At 38.9% G+C, this 20,906-nt stretch overlaps 1 protein-coding gene across 4 annotated transcripts in view; it reads left to right on the top strand.

Moving 5' to 3' along the window:
* Window positions 1-20,906, top strand: part of MET (MET proto-oncogene, receptor tyrosine kinase) — a 105,277-nt gene that overhangs the window by 48,706 nt on the left and 35,665 nt on the right. For all 4 annotated transcript variants that reach the window (XM_045564000.1, XM_045564001.1, XM_045563999.1 and 1 more), the window contains 6 exons: window positions 2,288-2,479; window positions 12,741-12,875; window positions 13,643-13,816; window positions 18,447-18,607; window positions 20,263-20,365; window positions 20,479-20,615. In XM_045564000.1, the coding sequence (XP_045419956.1) occupies window positions 2,288-2,479; window positions 12,741-12,875; window positions 13,643-13,816; window positions 18,447-18,607; window positions 20,263-20,365; window positions 20,479-20,615 (902 nt within the window). The remainder of the gene's footprint in view (window positions 1-2,287; window positions 2,480-12,740; window positions 12,876-13,642; window positions 13,817-18,446; window positions 18,608-20,262; window positions 20,366-20,478; window positions 20,616-20,906) is intronic.

Below are 20,906 nucleotides of genomic sequence, written 5' to 3'. Positions count from 1 at the left end.
ATCTCATTCGGGACAGCCAGGAGCCAAACACCCTCATTTGCCCTTTATAAACTCTTAACTACCCTTATACCTGAAAAAAAATAGCTTTAGCAATATTGTTTCATATCTCAATACTCATCATCCCCCATCTATCCATAATTGATTCACTTACATGTTTGTTCATTAAATTAATATTATTAAATATCTACTATGTGTGACATTTAATCAGCCACTAGCAATACGGTGGTGAACAAGCAGGGTCCCTGATCTCAGAGAGCCACTTGGGGGAAGTTTCTCATTATCTTATAATCATGAAAGCAAATATTAAGTTGCAGCTGTTACAGCTATGCGACACTATGGTGCATAAACAAGTAAGAGGTATCATGATGCTCAATTCTAGAAGCATTTGACCTAGATGTGGGGGTTAGGGCGAGCCTCCTGAGGAATGGGGACCGGCTAAGATCTGAAGGAGGTGTTAACAACGTGAATGGCGCTGGAAGGAGCGTTGCAGGCAGGGAGACAGCGTGTGCAAAGGCCCTTAACCGGAAGACACGTGGCATATTTGGAGAACTGAAAGAAGGCTGGCTCACTGGAGCACAGATCTGGAAAAGTTTGGTAGGTGCCAGATGACATGAAGCACAGCAGCCATGTTAAACATGTTGTCCTTTATCCTACGAGCAGTGGGGAAGCATTAAGTATTTTAAATACAGAGACATGATCAGATTTGTGTTTTAAAAAGAAAATCCTGCTGCAGTGTGGAGAACAGGTCACCTGGCATGGGTGGCAGTGGATGTGGTGGGTCTCGTTAGGAAGCCAGTGTAGCCGTGCAGGAAAAGGGTAGGGTGGCCAGAATGAAGATTGTGGTGGGGGCAGGTAGAGAAGACTGGGTGGGTCCAGGAGGTATTCAGAAAGTGAAATTGATGGGAATTGATGATAGACTATATATGGGGACTGAGGGAGAGGAAGGAATTGGGGGTGACACTTAGATTTCTGACTTGTGTACCTGGAGGGATAATAGAACCATTCGCTGAGGTGTGTAGTATCCTAATATCAGGCTAAGGTTATGGTTTCTGCTGTGGACATGTTGAGTCTGAGGTTTCTGAGTCATGTGAGTGGAGATGCAAATGTGTGTGTGTGTGTGTGTGTGTGTGTGTGTGTGTGTGAGAGAGAGAGAGAGAGAGAGAGAGAGAGAGAGAGAGAGAGAGAGAGAGAGAAAGAAATAAGTAATAGACATCCCAGGAGAAACTGAAGAGAGAGTGGAGGGGTGACCCTAAGGTGGAGCCTTGAGAAACCCTAACATCGACAGCCAGGCAGGGGGCGTTCTGCAAAGGAGAAGTGAATGCTGCGGTCTGAGAGGTAGAAGGAAAACCAGGAGATTGAAGAGTTCAGCAGAAAGGCGGAATCTACAGTGCTTAATTGTCATATATTACTGAACAGTATTTTTTAAAAACTTTCCGTTTAAAGATGCACCTAAAGGATATTTATCAGACTGAGTGGATAATTATCTTCTGGTAAGCTGGTGACTGAGACATTTGATGTACAACTTTTATGTTTTTTTGAGACTTTCATCATAATGTTGACAAATACCTCAAGGGTGTTCTCTATGTGCTGGGTTCTATTATAAGAGATTTATATAAACTAGCTCATTTAATCTGTACAACTCTGTAAGGTAAGTACCATTTCTATAGTTCTGTAGATGGGGGAAGATGAAACACAGATTACATGACTATCTGAATACAGAAAGATTATAGAAATTACACAAAGCAAGTGAGCATTAGGGACCAGGATTTGATGGGGACTCTTGGCTGCCTCCCCTTGAATTATCTGGTAACCACCACTCCCCACCACCTCCCTGCTCTGCACACAAATGCACAAAGGCACACATTTAAAAATACAGTATCACAGTATGATTCTAACATTTATTTTTATTCCAGTTGAAATTCATCTCATTGGACGTGACTGCTAGAAGCGTTCCCTTTATGTCAAGGGCTGAGACATTCAAGGTTTTAGGTTTTTTTATAATGACACTAGCTAAGTTCCATCTTTCTGCATGCACATAGTGAACCATTGTGCAAGTCGGGATAGTCAGGTCTGCCCCAGTTTTAAAGCTTATCTAGACGACAGTGCCTAGTGAAACTGGAGCCATTCGGTCACTAGAAATATTTATGCCTATCTGGGGCTATTTGTCTATGTGCATGGTTATCCTGGCCATACTCCTTCATGCTCTGGAAAGATACACTGGAAAGTTTCTTACCATCTTGTTCATATCTAGACTTACATTAACTCTTATGATCATATTTTATTCCAGACACTTCTGAGAAATTCGTCAGGCTGTGAAGTGCGCAGGGATGAATATCGAACAGAGTTTACCACGGCTTTGCAACGCGTTGACTTATTCATGGGCCAATTCAACCAAGTCCTCCTGACATCTATATCCACTTTCATTAAAGGAGATCTCACCATTGCTAATCTTGGGACGTCAGAAGGTCGCTTCATGCAGGTAAGTGCTTTCTGAGAGAAGCTGCGTCTGTTTTATCTGGCATTGTGCAATTAATTTGTTTGTTTTTGCAGTAAGGTATTTGCAAATACTGTAAAGTGAAAATCACAGTAGAAGCTAGAGGCACAGGCTGAGAGCCAAACAGTGAAGGCTGGTTCACTTTTTATGAAATGTATGGCCTATTTTTGTTAAGTTCTTGAAGCTTTCAGTTTGAATATGGTCGCTTTAATTTTGTTGTCTGGAATGGTTTGGGTTTTTTTTTTTTTCCATTCATAATTTCTGTCACATGACTGGAAAATGAAATGAAACAATTAAAGCACTTCTAGGCAGTGTTTTCCTATTTCAAGGGAAGTTACAGATCAAAGGAGAGCTATTGTGTGAACCAGTCGTGCATCTCCATGAGAAGAAACATTCACATCATTGAGAAATATTGGCAGGAGTTAGGAAGGGGCATTATCATCAAAATCCCATTGTAACTCAGGCTCTCCTGATTCTGCAAAATGGTGAGGTCAGACACAAAGTTCAAATACTAAAAAAATAAAAAATCCAGATTTTATTAAGAAATGCTTTTAATGGATAGCAAAAGTACTTCCGTATAGTGTTCACATTTCAGGCTTGATTGTAGTTACCATGTTTCCTATATACACAAATCATAGCACTTTGCAGAAAGTAAAATACTCTTGTGTTGGAATTGTTTTACTGCTTTAGTAGTTATTGGTGCTTTCAGCATGAGTACCTTAGTAGATTCTTGATTAATGAAGAATCACAATGGCATGTGTGGAAATGCTGAATTTCTATGAATACTAGAAATTTCCTTTCAAGGAAGATGTTTATTTCATAACCATCTGATAGAGTTAACATCCTCACCAGACAGTGACTTCTGGTAAACCAATTGAAGATAATGAGGTTTTCCTATGACTTGCCCATCTGAGTATCCTCTATCTGTATTCTTGTACAAAACTTATTTTTTAAAATTACCACTATCTTTGGCTTTAAACTAGTAATATACCTCCTCATACCTGATTGTTTCCCCTCTCCATCCCAGTAAGCTTATTTACCCACCTCATCCATCTTGACCATTTAATTCTATCCTTAACTTCTCAGAATCTAAAGGAGGGATGCCCACCCCTCCCATATAGACGTGCACTCTGGAGTATTTGAAATATGGTCGTATCTACTATCCCTGTAGAATGTGTAGGATTATTTTGTGTTTATATGTGTTCTTAATTTACATTGATGGTATTCTGCAGAATTCCAAAAGTCCGAAGGAGGATGAGAGAAGCTAGCATCTGTTGATTTCCTAGTGTGCTCGTTATGCTGATTTGCTCCACTTTATCTATATTTCTGCTTTTCTTTTTTTCAAAATTGTCCATTACCTCGCCAATCCAGTTTCATATGAATAAGCTTTCAACAGTCACTTTAGGTGTGACACTTTATCAACATCAAAAGTTTCCTGGCCTATTTCCAGATTCTAAAGGACTAATAAAATTCCATTTTTAAATAGATTGCTTTATTAACTGAGTAAATTCTGCCATGTGACAGAGTCCACTACCCAAGGGATGTGTCATGCATCAGTCTCATTATAACAGAAATGCTGTGGCAAATGTTTTATTCTTATCTCCCTGCATTTGTATAAAAGAAACTAGTTAATATATTTTTCCCATTAACTGTGCATTCAAAACAAAAGGTAAAAATAAAGAGATGCTTAATTTGTGAAAGATACTGTTGTCACTGATTTCTTTTAAAAAACAGATGGCTTTTAATTTATCAAATAAGTACAAGGAAGCTACTAACTTTGCTTTACTAGGCAAATGAATGAAGCAAAGGAAACTGACACAGAACCTGCCTATGAGGAACTAAAATGTTAGTAGGAGAGATGAAAACATTTACCTGGTAGCAATAGTGTATACAGACAAAGGGCTATTAGAAACCACAGAGGATCTATTTCTCTGACACTTACCTACCAGAACTTCAGTCTATTAAATTTTATATAAAGAAACCTAAAGCACTTGATGTTGATCAAACGAACCATCAACATCACTGAAATCCAGTTTATTTACAGCAAATAATGGTGGGGGAGGAGTCAGAAGTAAAGCACAGATCTGGGGACCTTCCAGTTTAATCTGTCAGAGCAGTCACTTCCTACCAAGTTCTATAAATGTTTTGACTGTGCTAAAATGCTAAATCTGTGGCCAGGCCTAAATTTCTACAACTCATATTTTAATAAATACTATGAAGTTTCTATTACAAAATAGAATGGATATAATTTTTTTTTTCTGAAGACAGCTGCCATACATGAAAAGGAACAGAAAAATGATTTTACTTCCTTCCTATCCTGAAGCCTAACGGCAAAGTTGCTTTGCACATTTTTTTCTCTCAAGAGTTTGCAGCTGTTTCTGCCTTTCCTATTGTGCTTGTGTTCAGCTCTGGCTGGGAACACAAGCTACGGCCCCAGCTGTTGGGTGCAAAGTGAATCAGGTATTTCACAGTGGTTATTTGATTAGAAAGAATTATATTGTTTAGCTAACAATATTATGTGGATGGCAGAGAAGACATTTTTGACATGTTCCTAACATTTAAACATGTGTAACTTATCTCATACAGGTGCAGCCATGTCTAAATATACTGCTGTGTACATATATTTGAGTCTCAATATCTGTCGAGCTATGTCAATGTAGATATAGATTTCAAAAACAGTTTTTATTTGCATGATCACTCTCTTGGGATGCTTTGAAGTAAAATACTATGATAAGCAATGTTTGAGATACTATAAGTAAACAGTGAGAACGTGCCTTCTTACAAATTGGGGAAGGGGCTGTGGAAAAGAACAAGGCTCCAGAACATGAACACAGCGTGCAGGGCTACATGGGAGAGGAAAGAGAGACTCGCATGAAGATCACAGGACTAATCACAGGGATTGCCCACATCTCCCCTTCTCAGTTCCTCCTCTAATCTACATCCAAAACAATGCTTGCTTGATTTTTTTTTAACAGCACTTGTATAAGGCCTTTAATCTCTAAATGCAAAGCATTGCTATTAAAATATTTGTGCATGACTGTCAGGCCAGGGAGACTGAGTGCATCAGGGATGCGGGTGGGGGTGGGGAAGCCTTTCAAGATTTGCTCCAAGTTCAGCTCCACAGATACTAGCTGGGCATCTACCGTGGGCACAGTAACACTGGCCACTGTTGGGGCACATCACAGCTGCCACTGGGCTCCGTGGTGTCATCCTTGCTCTGTTCCCATCCACCCTCCCCTCTCCCCAGTTCCTTCCTGCTGTTCTCCCTCATCACTCCTTTTCTCTTCTGCCTCTAAATTGGACTAGTTGAGTCTTAAACCACAAACTTAAAGAGGTAGGGATCACCCAAAAAGACATCCTTTGCTCATGATCATTACTTAAAAAGGATTATGTTAGTAATCAGTGAACTTGAGAATAATTATTCACTTCCAGTAAGAAGAATCAATTCATCTGTTGACCTCCTGTCTTCAAATTCCTTCAGCTCGTGTGCCCCTATCATGGCATGTCAATGCTTTGTGTGGGAAGCCTATGGCACACATCACATTTGGGATAACTGCTATTTTAGAGTATGTAGACACAGATCATCAACTCATTGATGCTGTGAGTGTTGGGCAGAGACACAGCTGAATGAAGCTTGAACTCCAACACCACTTCTCCTTAGGGATTGCTAATTTACCCGTCTCCTTTATAAAATACTCAGATAAAAATATCATCTACCTTTTTATTAATGTGTACATTATTGACTTAGTTATATCCTTAAAGAATGTTAGCTTTGGTATATTTCTTTAGAGGAAAATACACTCATGAGTTCTGAAATTTCTTTTGCATAAAAAAGAACTTACTATAAATAATAATTTCAGGGTTATGTTGGTAACTAAAAATTAAGTCCAGTTCATGTATAGTCTCCTAAAATGAATTAATAAATACTTTTGAAAGACATACCTTATCCATTGTTACATGTACAGAAATTTAAAATGTCATAAATATTTGAAACCATGGGAAAATGCTAAGCTTGTGTTTGTTTTGGTTTTTCATAGCAAAGAGTAACTGGGATTTCTTACACAGTGCTTTTTGGAAAGAGCAGAGAGACATTTTAAGACATGAAATATATATATGTAGTTTTTTGAACTTTTATCACTTTTAAATTGCAGAAACAGATATACTCTGTGTATATAGATTGGCTAATCCTACCATCAGTATATTTGCAATATTGATTTGAACATATTGGTTATTTTTAATTTTTTTTTATTTCCTAGCCTATTTTGTTTTTAGATTTTTGAAATTTTTTTACAAAGATCTTAATCAAGTACTGACTCATTTTGACTCACTTTTGACTCATTTTAAAAAGTGGAAACACATACACATTAGTATTACAATAGTGAGGAAAACTGGTTTGCCTTTTGGATATACCTGGCCTTCAGGGTATCAAGTTGATGTAGAAGAACTTGCAGTGATTTACCAAAAGGAATGAAGGAAAGAACAGAGTAAAGCTTCATTTAATTTAGTGTTTGCTACCTGGTACTTTTGTCTTACCACTTTTAATTCTGAGCTGTCAATACCAATCAACAATTTCTACTTCTTAGTTTTCATTTTTTTTCTATTCCAGAAAACTAGATGTTTACCTTGATTGAAACAAGTAACTACTCTTCATTTTCTGATTTCCTTCTAAGTAAACAACAATTTCTGTCACATACTGAAGAAGATAGTAAACCTAAAACAGGCAAGAAACAAGCAGCATCAGAAGCTGTTTCTGGAAAATGCAGATTAAACTCTTGAAAGTTATCTAAATTCTGAAACGTTTAAAAATCCCATACCTTCAAGTCTTAAGTGAGCATCTTATTTCAACCTATTCATATTAAGGCAATAGATACGTCTTAAGGACCTACTGTGTGCTAGAGTCTGTACCGGGAACTGCAGGGAAAGCAGACACAGCTCCTGAGTCCCTATATCCAGCTATTATCCAGTCTGTTTATTAATGGTGTCATCTTCTTCACTCACATTTTTTCTCTTGAGTGTCAAAGTCCAATAATTTGCATCATCTTTCATTAAGAATGGAGTTTTCCTTATTCCTTTACAGAAACCTTCTATTTTTTTTAACTTTTAAATTAGAAACCAAGCTAGATGATATCAAAGCTCCCATTCACTTTTATTTGCCTTGAAATGGGACTGCGTATTTTCTGTCCTTATAAAAGGAAAATTCACTTCAATCTTCAAAAGATTTTATGCAGGCCTCTTGGTTACATTTAATCTGTATTTCTATAAGACTGAACCATTTACAACAAGGTCCACTATGTTATTTTATCCCAGGATCCCCATGTGAAGAAGGACTGTTTACATGTTTTCTAAAAGTCTGCCATCCAGTTCAGAGATGGCATTGAAGGCCGCTGAAAGTGTTCCGTGCAGAACTCCTATCCGTAAAATTGAATCCCAGAGCAGCAGCTTAAGAGAAGTACAATGCCAACAGAAATTTTAGTGGTTCCTTGGGTCTCCCCAAGAATATTAAAGGATATAAAACATTCTTAGTCTACCACAACTCTGAAGAAACCCTCTGTCTGGCTATCCTCTGACAACTTCCAGGGGCCTCTCCCTCTCCTTGAGGAGGTCCACTGTCATCCACACTGTTCCCGCCCACCCATGCTACCACCTTCACCGCCTCTGCTGTGAGCCTCCTGTGGGATATACTGCCAACCGTTCGCCTCCTCTGCCAAGCACAGGTGCTGGGGAGTGTGCTTCGTCTCCCACTCTGACTGCTTCTCCTCGGGAGAATCCACCTGTGTTCCTTCTGCCTCTCCCCCACCTCCAGCCTCACTAGGACCCTGTTTTATAGAGGTGCAGTCTGACCATGAGGACTTCAGCACACTGGCCGGGATGCTGAGCAGGGGATGCCCCCGTACTCAGTCTGAGGCAGGAGGAATGGGAGGAAGGCTGTGAACCATCATAAGTAAACCTTCCTCTTACTTAATTTAATAAAACATTTGGCAGAGAAATATAAACCAAAACCATGGTAAAGTACCACTTCTCACTCAGTAAGGTAGCTATAATCAAGAAAATTGAAAATAACAAGTGTTGACGAGGGTGTTGAAAAATTGGAACTTTCATGTGCCGCTGGTAGGAATACAGAATGGCACAGCCACTGTGGAAAATGGTTTGGCAGTGCCTTAAAAGGTTAACTACAGAGTTGCCATAAGGCAATTCCACTCTTAGGTAACTAAGAGAAACAAAAATACGTATTTATTTATATACCTAAGAGAAATGAATATATATGTTCACACAAAAAGTTATACATGAATGTTCATAGCAACATTATTCACAATAGCTAAAGCATTGGTGAACAACCCAAATGTCCATCAAGTGATGAATAGATAAGTAAAAGGTGGTATGGCCATACAATGAATTTTGACAATAAAAAGGAGCATGAATGAATCTTGAAAACATTATGCTAAGTGCAAGAGGCCAGACACAAAAGACCACATATTGTAGGATTCCACTTGTATGAAATATCCAAAATAGGCAAATTTATAGAAATAGAAGGTAGATTAGTAGCTGTCAGGGGCCAGAGGGTATAGGGAGATTGGGGAATGATGGCTAAGGATGTGGGATTTCTTTCTGAGGTAATTAAAGTGTTCCCAAATTGATTGTGGTAATGACTGCATAAATCTATGAATATACTAAAAACCATTGAATTGTTCATGTTAAAAAAAGCAACATTTTGGGGAGTAGACAGAAAGCCATATATAAATATCTTAGGTTACATTATATTCATCATTCTTAAAGAAAACTAAATTATAAAACATTTTAATTAAAAATAAAACTGAATGTATGTGGTATATCTGGCTTTTACATATATGTAGATGTCCCCCACAAAATTATTTCATTCAGGTTTACAAATTTTGGGACCTAGCCACAGTGGTTTTATTTTATTTGCACATATATTTCTTCCCCATTTCCTCTCCCAGATTTCATATCTAAGTGAGGTTAAATGAGACCATAACCACAACAACTGAGTAAATTCAGTTTCCTCCTTCCCCCAAATGTATTAGTCCTATATTTTCAAGAGCACTAGAGAAAAGGTTTTGTGACCTAAATACTAAAGATTACTTGTCAACACAGTAGAAACTCAAAAATTACCAGTCTTCTATTTTATACTACTTGTTCTAAGATTGCCAGGTGATTTATCATAAGAATTAAATTTAGATGCCAAATTCAGTTCTGTCCCTAGAAATATCTCCATGACAACGAAAAGGAACTCCTAATTTCTTGCAAACATTGTTTCAGGGGTATTTTGAGAGTTAAAGTGGTTGCTCAATTATTTAGAATTCCAGCAGTAAGGGAAAGTGAGGAATTAAGGATAGAAAAGCATTCTTGGCATTTTGTAGCAGTAGGTATCCCTGCAGAGAAAGGACTAATGATCAACTAAAAAGGCATTTGCATCTGTGCTACAACCTCTGCTCAAACTTCCAAGCGGTCATCTCACTTATCCACACCGCCTTCCTGTCTTCTCTTGTTTATCCCATTTTCTATCCCAAGCAACACTCATCCTAGCTCATGATCAAAAGTAGACCTTCGCTGAGCTGTGTGAGTAACATTTCCTCTGTGCCATCAAAAACTATTCCAATGACGAGGCTTGCTCCTTAGGCACACTTAACTTGTGCAGCCAAGATAACCGAAACAAGGAGTAATTGGCAAGGCAAATATATTGTGAAATTTGTTTTAGTACTTTGACTCACAAGTGGCTCTTGGGAGCTCAGAGTTGAAGCTTTTTATTGATACTTACTCTAGCTCTCCAGGAGTCTAGGAGTTGAGTGTTTAAGAAGAGGTCAAGCACATGGATTCTGGCATTAGATAAAGTTCTTTGGAAACCTGACTCTTGTACTTTCTAGAAGCTAAAATTCTCTGTCATGTTTTCTTTAAGGAAAATAATAGTACCTACCTTATAGGATTATTGTGAGGAGTAAATGAGATCTCTATGTAAAGCACTTAGCAGAATGCCTGAGTCAGTCACCTAGTACAAAAGTTACCATATACATGGTGCTTTCTCCAGACAAAAAGTCTTAACGGGGATGTGCAAATCCATCAATCCAAGTGCAGAGGCGCAAAGAGCTTCTTTATGAAAAGAAAGAGAAAGGTTAATTCTTTCTGGGAAATGAATATCTGGATGCACTTCAGATATTTGATAAGTCAAAGGTGACTAGTAATTAAGAAAGGATTGCTTATTATAGATACGGGAAATGCCATTAAAGAGACCAATAGGTAGGAGAGAGAAAGGGCAGTAGGATGTGACTGTTATGGAGCAGGTCTGACTAGAATGAGAGAAACCAGGAAGATAGACACAAAATTCAGATATTTATAGGAAGGTTCTTAGTGATGAATAATCCTTAGTGAAGTGGAAAGAACAGAATGAGATGGAAAAGAGAGTCAGAATATTAAGACAGGCGGGTGTTTTGTGTTGTTTTTGACACATGCATGAGAAAAGGAGTGTTTTTTTTTTCTTTCACCTTTGCAGTTTGAAGTGATTGGCAAGGATCAAGGAAAAAAGGGGGGAAATGGGAGGGGGCTGTAGGAAAAATGAGAAGTAGTGAGCACCAGAAGAGAATGAAGATTGAAAAATTGGGTAACTAAAATCTGGATAATTTGGGACAGAAGCTTTGGAAGTCTGACGTCTGATGTTCTGCTTGTAATGAGTACCCAGAGGGAGGCAGGGCTGGTAATTGAACTTCTGTTCACTTTGCCTGCAAAGGTCACAAATACCTATTGGGCCCTAAAATTTAGGAAATAACAATAGTTTCCATCGTTTCCCATCCTGACCAAGTGACCTTTGATCCACCACTTAACTTCTGTGCAAATATAGCCACCCTGTTTAATGGAGATGTTTTGAAAGTGTTCTGTGTTTGGGGTAGGACAAACATTAGAGCAAAAATGTCACAATGTTTAACTTTTGTGACTCTGGGTGAGCTTGACTAGTTTCTCTATCAACAGTCTACTTTCTGAGAACAAGTTAGGTACTTTGGGAATCTTCCCAAATTGTTGCACGCTACTTGGCTCGTTTGTTGTGCTGAAGAAAAAATTTACTGTTGTTCCCCAGAACATTTATACGTTGTGTGTGTGCGTTAGAGGATAAAGCAGTTCATTACTCCTGTAATTTTCATTCCCATTTTATGGATGAGAAAGCTGAGGTAGAGGTAGTGGCTATTTAACTAATCCTAATCTCACAGATGCCCATGTTTTTCCTGTGATTTCAAACCCACCCATTGCATTTTCAATGCAATGTAAATGCCTATTAGAGATGCCTGGCAATTTCACAAAGTAGATTTCAAGACGAGCTGTGCTCAGCCTCCTACACCCTCATGTATATGCAAGCCAATGGCCTGCTTCAGAGTGAAAGTCTCTCTGAGGGCTCCAACACCTTCCTAAAATCTAAGTGTTCATCTAAGATAATCATCCTGATTTTATCCCAATTGTTGTTGATCACACTCTCCGAATTTCATTATTACTGGGTTCTAGGAACAGGGCAATAGAAATGATACAGCTGGGAAACATCCCAAAGTAGAAACACCTGAAAACAACAATGACACCAATCATCAAACCTCATTTCCCAGGCATTGTTAAAACCAGCAGCCCTTATTTTAAATCCAGGCCAAGACATAGAACTTTATTTATGATCCAAGTAATAATATATCGTGGGACAGTGGCTTATTAAAAATGCAGCACATCATTTTAAAGTAGCTGGGGTCCTATTTTGACCTCAAAAAATCTACAAATATGACTTAAGAGTAGCAAAGCTGGAACTAGCTCCAGGTTTCCAGACTCCCTGCCCACTACTCTTACCTTTATTACGTCAAGGGAAACTACCCGGTTGGGAGGGTCGAGAGGACAGGTTAAAAAATAATCCAGAATCCTCATAGCATGTGTGCTGTCTTCTTTCTGGGGAGAGTTTTGGCTCCTCCAGTTCCCAATAACGTTGTGAGGATTTGTCTGCATGTGCTGGCTGATTGATTCAAAGATCTTCTTCCCTAGAAACCATTAAAAGATCATAGGCAGAAGTCTGTCTTGGGGGTTCAGATAAATTGGCTTCAAGGCAGGAGATTAGAAAATGTTGTATTGATTTACAACAAGATGAACTGTTGGGTCCTTAGTTCCAGCACCCACGAGCTCTTCTAATCTGTTATTACCATTATTGTCCACGTTTTACACTTCCATGGAAACTGACCTTATTGGAATAAGGGTGTTTCCTTTTTTTGTTTCTTAGGTTGTGGTTTCTCGATCAGGATCCTCAACCCCTCATGTGAATTTCCAACTGGATTCCCACCCTGTGTCTCCAGAAGTGATTGTGGAGCACCCGTTAAACCAGAATGGCTACACACTGGTTGTCACTGGGAAGAAGGTAGGAAGTTTCCGTGCATGTGGTTCTTCCTGAGTGGATATTTACAGCAAGTGTCATTTGGCACTTTGTAACTTCTCTCTTTGTCTTAGAGTCACTTCTCCTCCATTAAGTTCTTTAATGAGTATTCTGGAAATCTTCTGAAATCAAGTCAATTTTTTTATTCAAGGAAGATTGGACCTAAGGGAGGTCTTTTTCAAAACTTCTCCCTTTGTCCTATATTTCTCAATGAGAAAAACAAACACACACAATGAGAATTACAGTCCTCATGGCAGAACTCTAGTACAGGCAGATAAATCCTGGAAATGCACGTTGGAATCTGACTCCAGCCAGTAATCCCTTTTCTCTGAGACAAGAACGTGCATCTTGATGCCAGAATGATATGTAACCGTACTTAGTATTTTCCAGAGGTTCAAGTGTGTTTTCCCACAGCTTAAATTATGCTCTCTTGTTATTTCAAAATCATCTCAGGCAGGGCACAATGTCTCTACTAAATAGAACCTCTAACATTGCATGACAATGCTATGTTCACAGGACAGTAATGTTAACTGTTATCACATACATACCAACAAGAGAGGGAAGGACAGAATGTGACTTTTTAAAATTTTAATCGCTTAACTATTATTAGATGATTTGCATACATAGGTGCTTCCTCTAGTAGACTCCATAAAATGATATTTGCATGTATCTTTTGTGTACTCAGTTTTTACTTAAGAAACAAACAAACCAAAAACCCCTCTGGAAGCTCTTTCTATCCCTTTTCTTCACAGATCACCAAGATCCCACTGAATGGCCTGGGCTGTGGACATTTCCAGTCTTGCAGTCAGTGTCTCTCTGCCCCTTCCTTTGTGCAGTGTGGCTGGTGCCACGATAAATGTGTGCGATCAGAGGAATGCCCCAGTGGGACATGGACTCAAGAGATCTGTCTGCCTGCAATCCACAAGGTAGGAATCTCTGTCAGCTGTCACACGTGTTTTTTGGTAAACACAAATCCCACTAATGAAAAAGAAATCCCCAAATCAATTGATTCATTTAACTAAGAGACATCAGCCAAAGCTCCATCTCCCTCCTGGCTCTGTCCCTCGGGTGGCGTTTGTGCACATCACCCCCCGAGTCCGGCACCTGAAGTGCTCACTTCATACTCCCTAGGTTCTCTCCTTGGACCGCAGCTCTCCCTCAGTGCTATGTAAGAGGGGTGGCTAAGGAGTGACATTGCTCCCCGTTTTCTCACACTGGGACCTGTTGCCTCCTCTCTCACCCGTTCTCTGATTCCCCGCCACCTACTTTACGGGCCAGGTGCCCAGACATGAGCCTCCAGCACAGAAACACATCTGCTCATGGCATATCCTGGAACCCTGAGCTGAACCCCGCCAGCAAGCGATCCCAGCCATGCCAGGGTGCACAGGACAGGAGGTTTCTTCCTGTCTGAGGCATAGATGGCAGCCTTGTCTCTTCACAGATGAAACTAGAGGCAATTTCCCAGGGTGATGTGGGAGGCAAGTAGAGGGTCTCACCACCCATGGATGGCTGTGAGTCTTCTTTCAGTGTTCCTGGAAGAGAAGTAAAGGCGCAACTGATGCTGTCCTAACATCTATACCTCTGTAAGCCCATTGATTCTTTAATTCATTCCAAAAGTATCTGCTGAGCGTGTACCACTTGGCAGACTCTCTTCTAGATGCTGGCGGGATACAGTCCAGAGCAAGACAAACACACCTCTTGCTGCTAGAGAACTCTGCTTCTGGCAGTGGACGGACATCAGCCATGACATGGCAGCCATGCTCTCTGCCTCTGTTGCCTTGTTTGCTGAAGCATACGTTTGGCACCATGACAATCTCCATGACAATTTTTTTTTTAATTTCTTGGTCCAAAACATTTTGCTTGAAAACACTTCCCTGGTGAGGACCCAGCATGTATTTTCTCTGCCTGCATGTAGGACAGTTGGACTTTAGTAAATGGTCCTTGTGAAAGATTCAAGTTAAAGGTCTCTGTCGCCTGGTTCATGCCCAAGTAAACAAAGTGTGCGAGTCAGAACAGGAACCGCCCCCAAGCGCATGGCTGTTTTCATTTAGTTACGGTTTGGAGTAAGATTTGTAGCGGGTGATTGGGTTTTAAACCAAGTCATTTTCTGTTAGGTGTGACACAATTATTAAGACTTAGCTTGATGGGCCCAAGAATAAAGTAAAAGTGAGTGAGAAAACAAATTTAAATCTATACTGTAGTATTTAAGCATTTTTTGTTGTTCAAGGTACTTTTAAAACCACATGCAATTTTATACTTTTATAAACAAACAGCCTTAGCAGTTTGAGACACGAGGGATGTGAACTCAGCTATTCTCTGAAAGAGATATGGAGAGTATGTGTGTGTGCACGTGCAGTTAGATCACAACAGCTTCATTTAGGAAATAGCCAAGGTGCTATTTTAAGTAAAGAAAGCAGGTTGATAACCTGTACAAATGAAACATTTAATTTTGATTAACATGCTTCCTTTTACTAATCATGAAAGCTATATTAAAATAGCTAAAAATAAAGTAAATATTTTAGAATTTTTTGGAAGCAGAGAATGTCTTACAATATTTGAATCTCCCTCCTCTCTCACCTTTCCTAACTCTAGCAGTCTGCAGTTGGCAATTTTGAAAGGTTGCATAGTATCATGCACAAGTCAGTGAGGCTTAGGCTGTAGGGTTAGAAGGAAAGTGGTGCAGCTGAGTCCATAAATCCCTCTCGGTTCATAGTTGTTAGGAAGATTTCATGCTACACTAGACCGTGACATTTAGCATTCTTACTGCAAAAAATAAGACAGATTATTCATCTTTTTCTTATCTGTCTTAAATTCTACAGGCACAAAATCCAGCTAATGTATAGAGTTTCACTTTCCAATACATGCAAGTTAACCTGCTTTTGAAGGTAAATGGTGTTCAGTGGCTGAAATTCATTGCAGTTCCAGATATGAGAGATTTTAGGATAGCTAGCCCATTATTTTGTTCCAAAGGTGTCATCTAATCTTGTACTTAGAGAACAATGAGAAATACTTCGGAAAGGGAAGAGCACTTTCCAATGTATTCTGAATGTTTTAGGATGATATTATCATATCTTGTAGGGTTGAGTTCAATCCCAGTGAGACAACAAAACTGTTTATTTATTTGATCAAAAGACTGGGATAAGAAGCGAAAGCAATATGTTATGGGAGGTAGGGGGGTGGGCAGGCAGTACACTGCCACCAGTATATTGTGACTTTTTTCCTACTAAAGAGGAAAGAAGGCCACCATTGCAAATTTTCATTTCTAAGGTTTGTTTTTGTTTGTTTGCTTACTTGCTTTCTCATGCTTTATCTTAATGGGTTTTTAAAACACAATCATTTAAAACACTGTTGGAATGGATTCATCAGTGATGTGATCTTTTACCTGTGAAAGGACGAGAGCTACTTTTGTGACTCTGTCTCCCCCATCCAGACAGGTGGGAGACCCAGCCTCTGTGACTTTATGCTGGACACTCATTTCCTGCCCACAGAGTTTCTCTGCCCTTCGGGATAACTGAGAGTTTGCCAGCGCATTGTTGGGTCTGCCCAGGGGTGTATAGTCCACGGCTGCTTCCTTCCTTTTCCCCCATATGCTAGGGGGGAAATGCTCAGCCCAGAGAGAAAAGCTAAGCAGACGGTTTATGATATCCATTTCTATTGCCGGCGCCCCAGTTGAACGGCTCTCTGTGTCTTTTCTCAAATCATCACCCCATCCTTTTGCCTTTTGTAGAAAGTGATGGTGATGGTGTGTGTAGCCTGGCAGACTTCAGTTTTTACGTGGAAAGGGGGCATGTGGGCAGCGGGATCCGCCGTCTTGGGCAGCTGTTTGCAGTGGGGAAGGCTCCTCTTTAGAAGAGCGTGCAGCAGCTGTGTGACTGCCTCCGGCTGGGCAGCATCCTGGGGGAGTTGGATGTCTTTTCTCTCCTACTGGATTTCTAACATAATAATAATAAACAGATTTTTTTTCCTAGCAGTTCTCATTTGGCTAGATATGGACGAGGTAAATTTTCATGAAAGGCACGACTGTGTAATGGATTTTTATGGGTAAAATGGCTATCATAAAAGCATTAAGCTAAGACTTTAAAGGGGTTTGGTAACAAGGGTAAGTTAAGACTTTGGTTTGCGATTATTTACTTAGGAAGGATGGGAATGTTTGCAAATTTGAATTTTGCTAAAAGCCCTCTTAATTGTGAAAGGCTCGCTTTTAGACTTTCACAAACTGGGCTTTAGCAAACACCTTTACTGGTCCTTGAGTTGCTTCTATCCTGGTGCTACGTTTTCCCACCATTGTACTTTACAGCACAATTTACAATATGCCCCCCCACCAAAGGAACATTTCCTTTCTCAATTGTCACAAAGCTGCTGAGGAGAAGCTTATTTTTAACTTGGAAATGTGTTTTGTTTTCATAGTTTTAGCCTAAGAACAGTTGTCTTACAGACTTCAATAAATGCCTAATGCTATCTTATATTATGGTTGCCAAAGTTATAGTAATAAATCCAAATTTTACTTTTAACACATCAAAAGTAAGCCTGCAATAATAAAATGAACCTATTATTTATTTAACATGAACATTAGGGGAAAAAAAATCGACCCTAAAATGAGATGTAAAATAATGCCAATGGAGATAATTATAAAAATTGCTACAATACCAATTCTGGCCTCTCTCCAGTTCTGTTTTTATAATATCTATTTCAAATAGAAATAATATATTGTATGTATTAAACATTAGATAATTTTAAAAGGCTGAGTATACATCAGTTAGTACACATCAAATAGTGACCATGTTTAAAGAATAAGGAAAAATCTTAAATCAGTAATAAGTGTGAATTAACAGGTATGAAGAGATAGATTCATTTATTTATTTGCTGGTGCCTGGCACATAGGAAGTGCTTTGTAAATAAATAACAAATGAATGATTGGCAGATATGTATCCAACATTGTGTATTTGGTCTTATGATACCTGCTGAATGCAATTGGGAAAATACTGGATACAAAAAGAGGTATTTTTCCTGTGTGAGTTTCTTCTCTGGGTGGGGAATACCATAGCAACAAGAATGTAGCATATGCACAGCTGGTGCACAAAGCAAGGCATATATTGGACCTTGGCTAATAGGGCCCTTGAAGGGGCTTTGATCGTGGGTTGATCTGGAGGCCCATGAGCAGTTATAATCAGAGATATAAGCAAAAAAGTCTGGGCCCAAAGTGTGTCTGCTTCTCCCCAAAAGGTCCCTAGAAGACGAATTTACTTCAGAGTGGTCCAAAAAGGCCCTTCCTACCCACCCCAGCTTAATCTGCTCTTTGTCCCATCTCTGGATCTCCTGAAAACAACTTGTTTCCTCAGCATGTCAAGTAGTTTTAATATTTGCTCCAGAGGCTCTGAAATTTGTGAACCTTTTTCCTTTGGTGAAAATTCAATTTTTACTAGATTGTGGGGAAATGAAAGAATTTCAGATTATTTCAGGATACATATTTTGTTTGTTTTCCACACATATCCACACATATGAAAAGTAATAATATATCAGATTTTTTTTTTTGAAGTCCCATTTTTGTCCTTGTAGGTTTTCCCAACCAGCGCACCCCTTGAAGGAGGGACGATGCTAACCATATGTGGCTGGGACTTTGGATTCCGGAGGAATAATAAATTTGACTTAAAGAAAACCAGAGTTCTCCTTGGAAATGAGAGTTGTACCTTGACCTTAAGTGAAAGCACAACAAATATGTAAGGACAAGAAATGCTTTGCTGGGGTGTGCTTGGAAAACAGGTTTTGTTTTTGAATGAATATTTGTTTAAAAAAAAAATATTGCTCAAAAAGCTCATCTCCTGAATTAAAAAGGGTGTTGGCCTGTCACATCCCTTGCAGAGTTTTTTGGTTTTGTTCTTTAGTCCCATATCCTTACCAGGACTACAGAGGGAGAAAGGTGACATGGCCTAGGTGAAGTAAAGAATCATCCAGCACCGGGGCGGGGGGTGGCGGGGGGGGGGGGTCCACCATTTGTGAGACAACTCTTCATAAATCGTCTGGGTAGACTTGAAAGAATAGCATGAGTAGCATTAGTTGGAGTCACTTCATCTTTAGAGTCTTCAAATATAGAGTCTCCAAAGGTTTATTCTATAAAAATCAGTAAATGGCTCAATACGTTTCTTCTCTTCTAAATTTGCTTTCTAAACCTCAGAAATGTAGTGAAGCAGCTGAATCAAAAGTTTGAGGCTTTTGGGATGAATTTAAATTTATATTCAGCTAATATTCATTGGCCTTGGTAATGTATGAGGTGTATTTCATTTAGCCATCCCCCAAGGTCCAGGAGGTAGCAATGCCATTCCTGTTTCACAAAGGAGACACCTGAAGTTCAGAGAAGTGGAGTGTAGCTTAGCAGAGGTAATCCAGAGAGTAAGAGCTGAACAGGCCTTGGAGCTCAGCTCTTCTGATCTAAGACCTGTACTTATTCTACTATATTCTGCATATGCCTTCCATAAGCTCCGAATTCCATAATCAACAGAGAATCCAGAAATTATCAGCTATCATGTAGTAACAACAACCAAGCATTTAAAGTGTTATGGTTGAATGTTTGTGGTTAAACCTATTCTATCAAGTGGTTACTTGACATCTAACAGAATTCATTCCAGGGTTACACAAAGGTCTAAATCTGTTCCCTTTACTGAGAGCAAAAACATCAATTAATGTCATACCTGTTAGCTCAATGGCGAAACAAATTCATCTAGGCATCTCTCTTGTAAGTTATGCAAAACTCTTAATCATTGCATTATAAATTAGGACCTGTAAAAATGAAACGTAACTCATCCTCTTATTTAAAAAGTTACTTAATAAAAAAAATTATATTTAAACTTTTTCAGAACTATAAGATCATTGATTCAAAAATAATTGTATGGACTTCCCATCACAATTTCTTTATTCTTTAAGTAATTTAAATAAACATATGACAAGTATAACCACAGATATGTACATGTCGACATATTTTCATGAAGAGATTGGCTTATTTGTAGTTAGCCCATTGTTTCATATGTTACTGAAATACCATTTCTTTACCTTAAGTAGGCCAAACATTATCCCTACAATTTTATAGGCTTAGACTTAGATTACCATGTACTTTCCAATTGGTGAGGTCTGCATTGATGAGGTCTACCCTCTCCTGTTTTGTCTGTATAAATACTATAATACAGCCAATAGAAAGTATAACATCATAATAGTACTGAAATAGCATTATACAATTCTCAGCCTTAATGCTTACCTGGAAACTCTGCTTACTATTGAGAGTAGTCAACTCACAATTTAGAGTTAATGTCCCTTCCTGTAAAGCAGCCAGACCAGAAAAGGCCTTTGGATGTGTAACGTTTTAAACTTTGGGTCTTTTCAGGTTGAAATGCACAGTTGGTCCTGCAATGAATGAGCATTTCAATATGTCCATCATTATTTCATACGGTCGAGGGACGGCACAATATAGTACATTTTCCTATGTGGTAAGTCTAAGCGTTACTTTTCCCATGAACTAGGAAATTTTGTTTTTTATGTAATCTATTTAGAATTATAAAATTCACAAGTTGCTTTGTTTTTTCTCTTATCTCCCCTTCAGGATCCTGTAATAACGAGTATTTCCCCAAGTTACGGTCCTAAGGCTGGTGGCACTTTACTCACTTTAGCTGGAAAGTACCTGAACAGTGGGAATTCTAGACACATTTCAATTGGTGGAAAAACATGTACTTTAAAAAGGTGCTGTAAATTTATTTTTTATTGCATCTGTCAAATTGGATTAATATCTGTAGCTGACGAATTAAGCAAAGGTGGTTCTTTTTGGTGGGAGGAAAAGCAAAATGTTTATTGTTTACTCTCCTGCTGATAAAAGTTCCGCCTTCCCAAATCCATCTACTCCCTTTTACTGATTTTGCTACCCTCATTTTTTATTTTATTCCCTTATTACTTATTAATCCCACTTTTCAGTTTTGTCTTCCCATCCACCCTCTTTACTGTTTTATCTTAGGATCCTTGCTATATTATGAGCTG

Source organism: Lemur catta, chromosome 11 (genome assembly GCF_020740605.2).
Source record: "Lemur catta isolate mLemCat1 chromosome 11, mLemCat1.pri, whole genome shotgun sequence".
NCBI lineage: Eukaryota > Metazoa > Chordata > Mammalia > Primates > Lemuridae > Lemur > Lemur catta.
The sequence above is the reverse complement of the archived record's forward strand: the minus strand, read 5'-3'. Positions and strand labels throughout refer to the sequence as shown.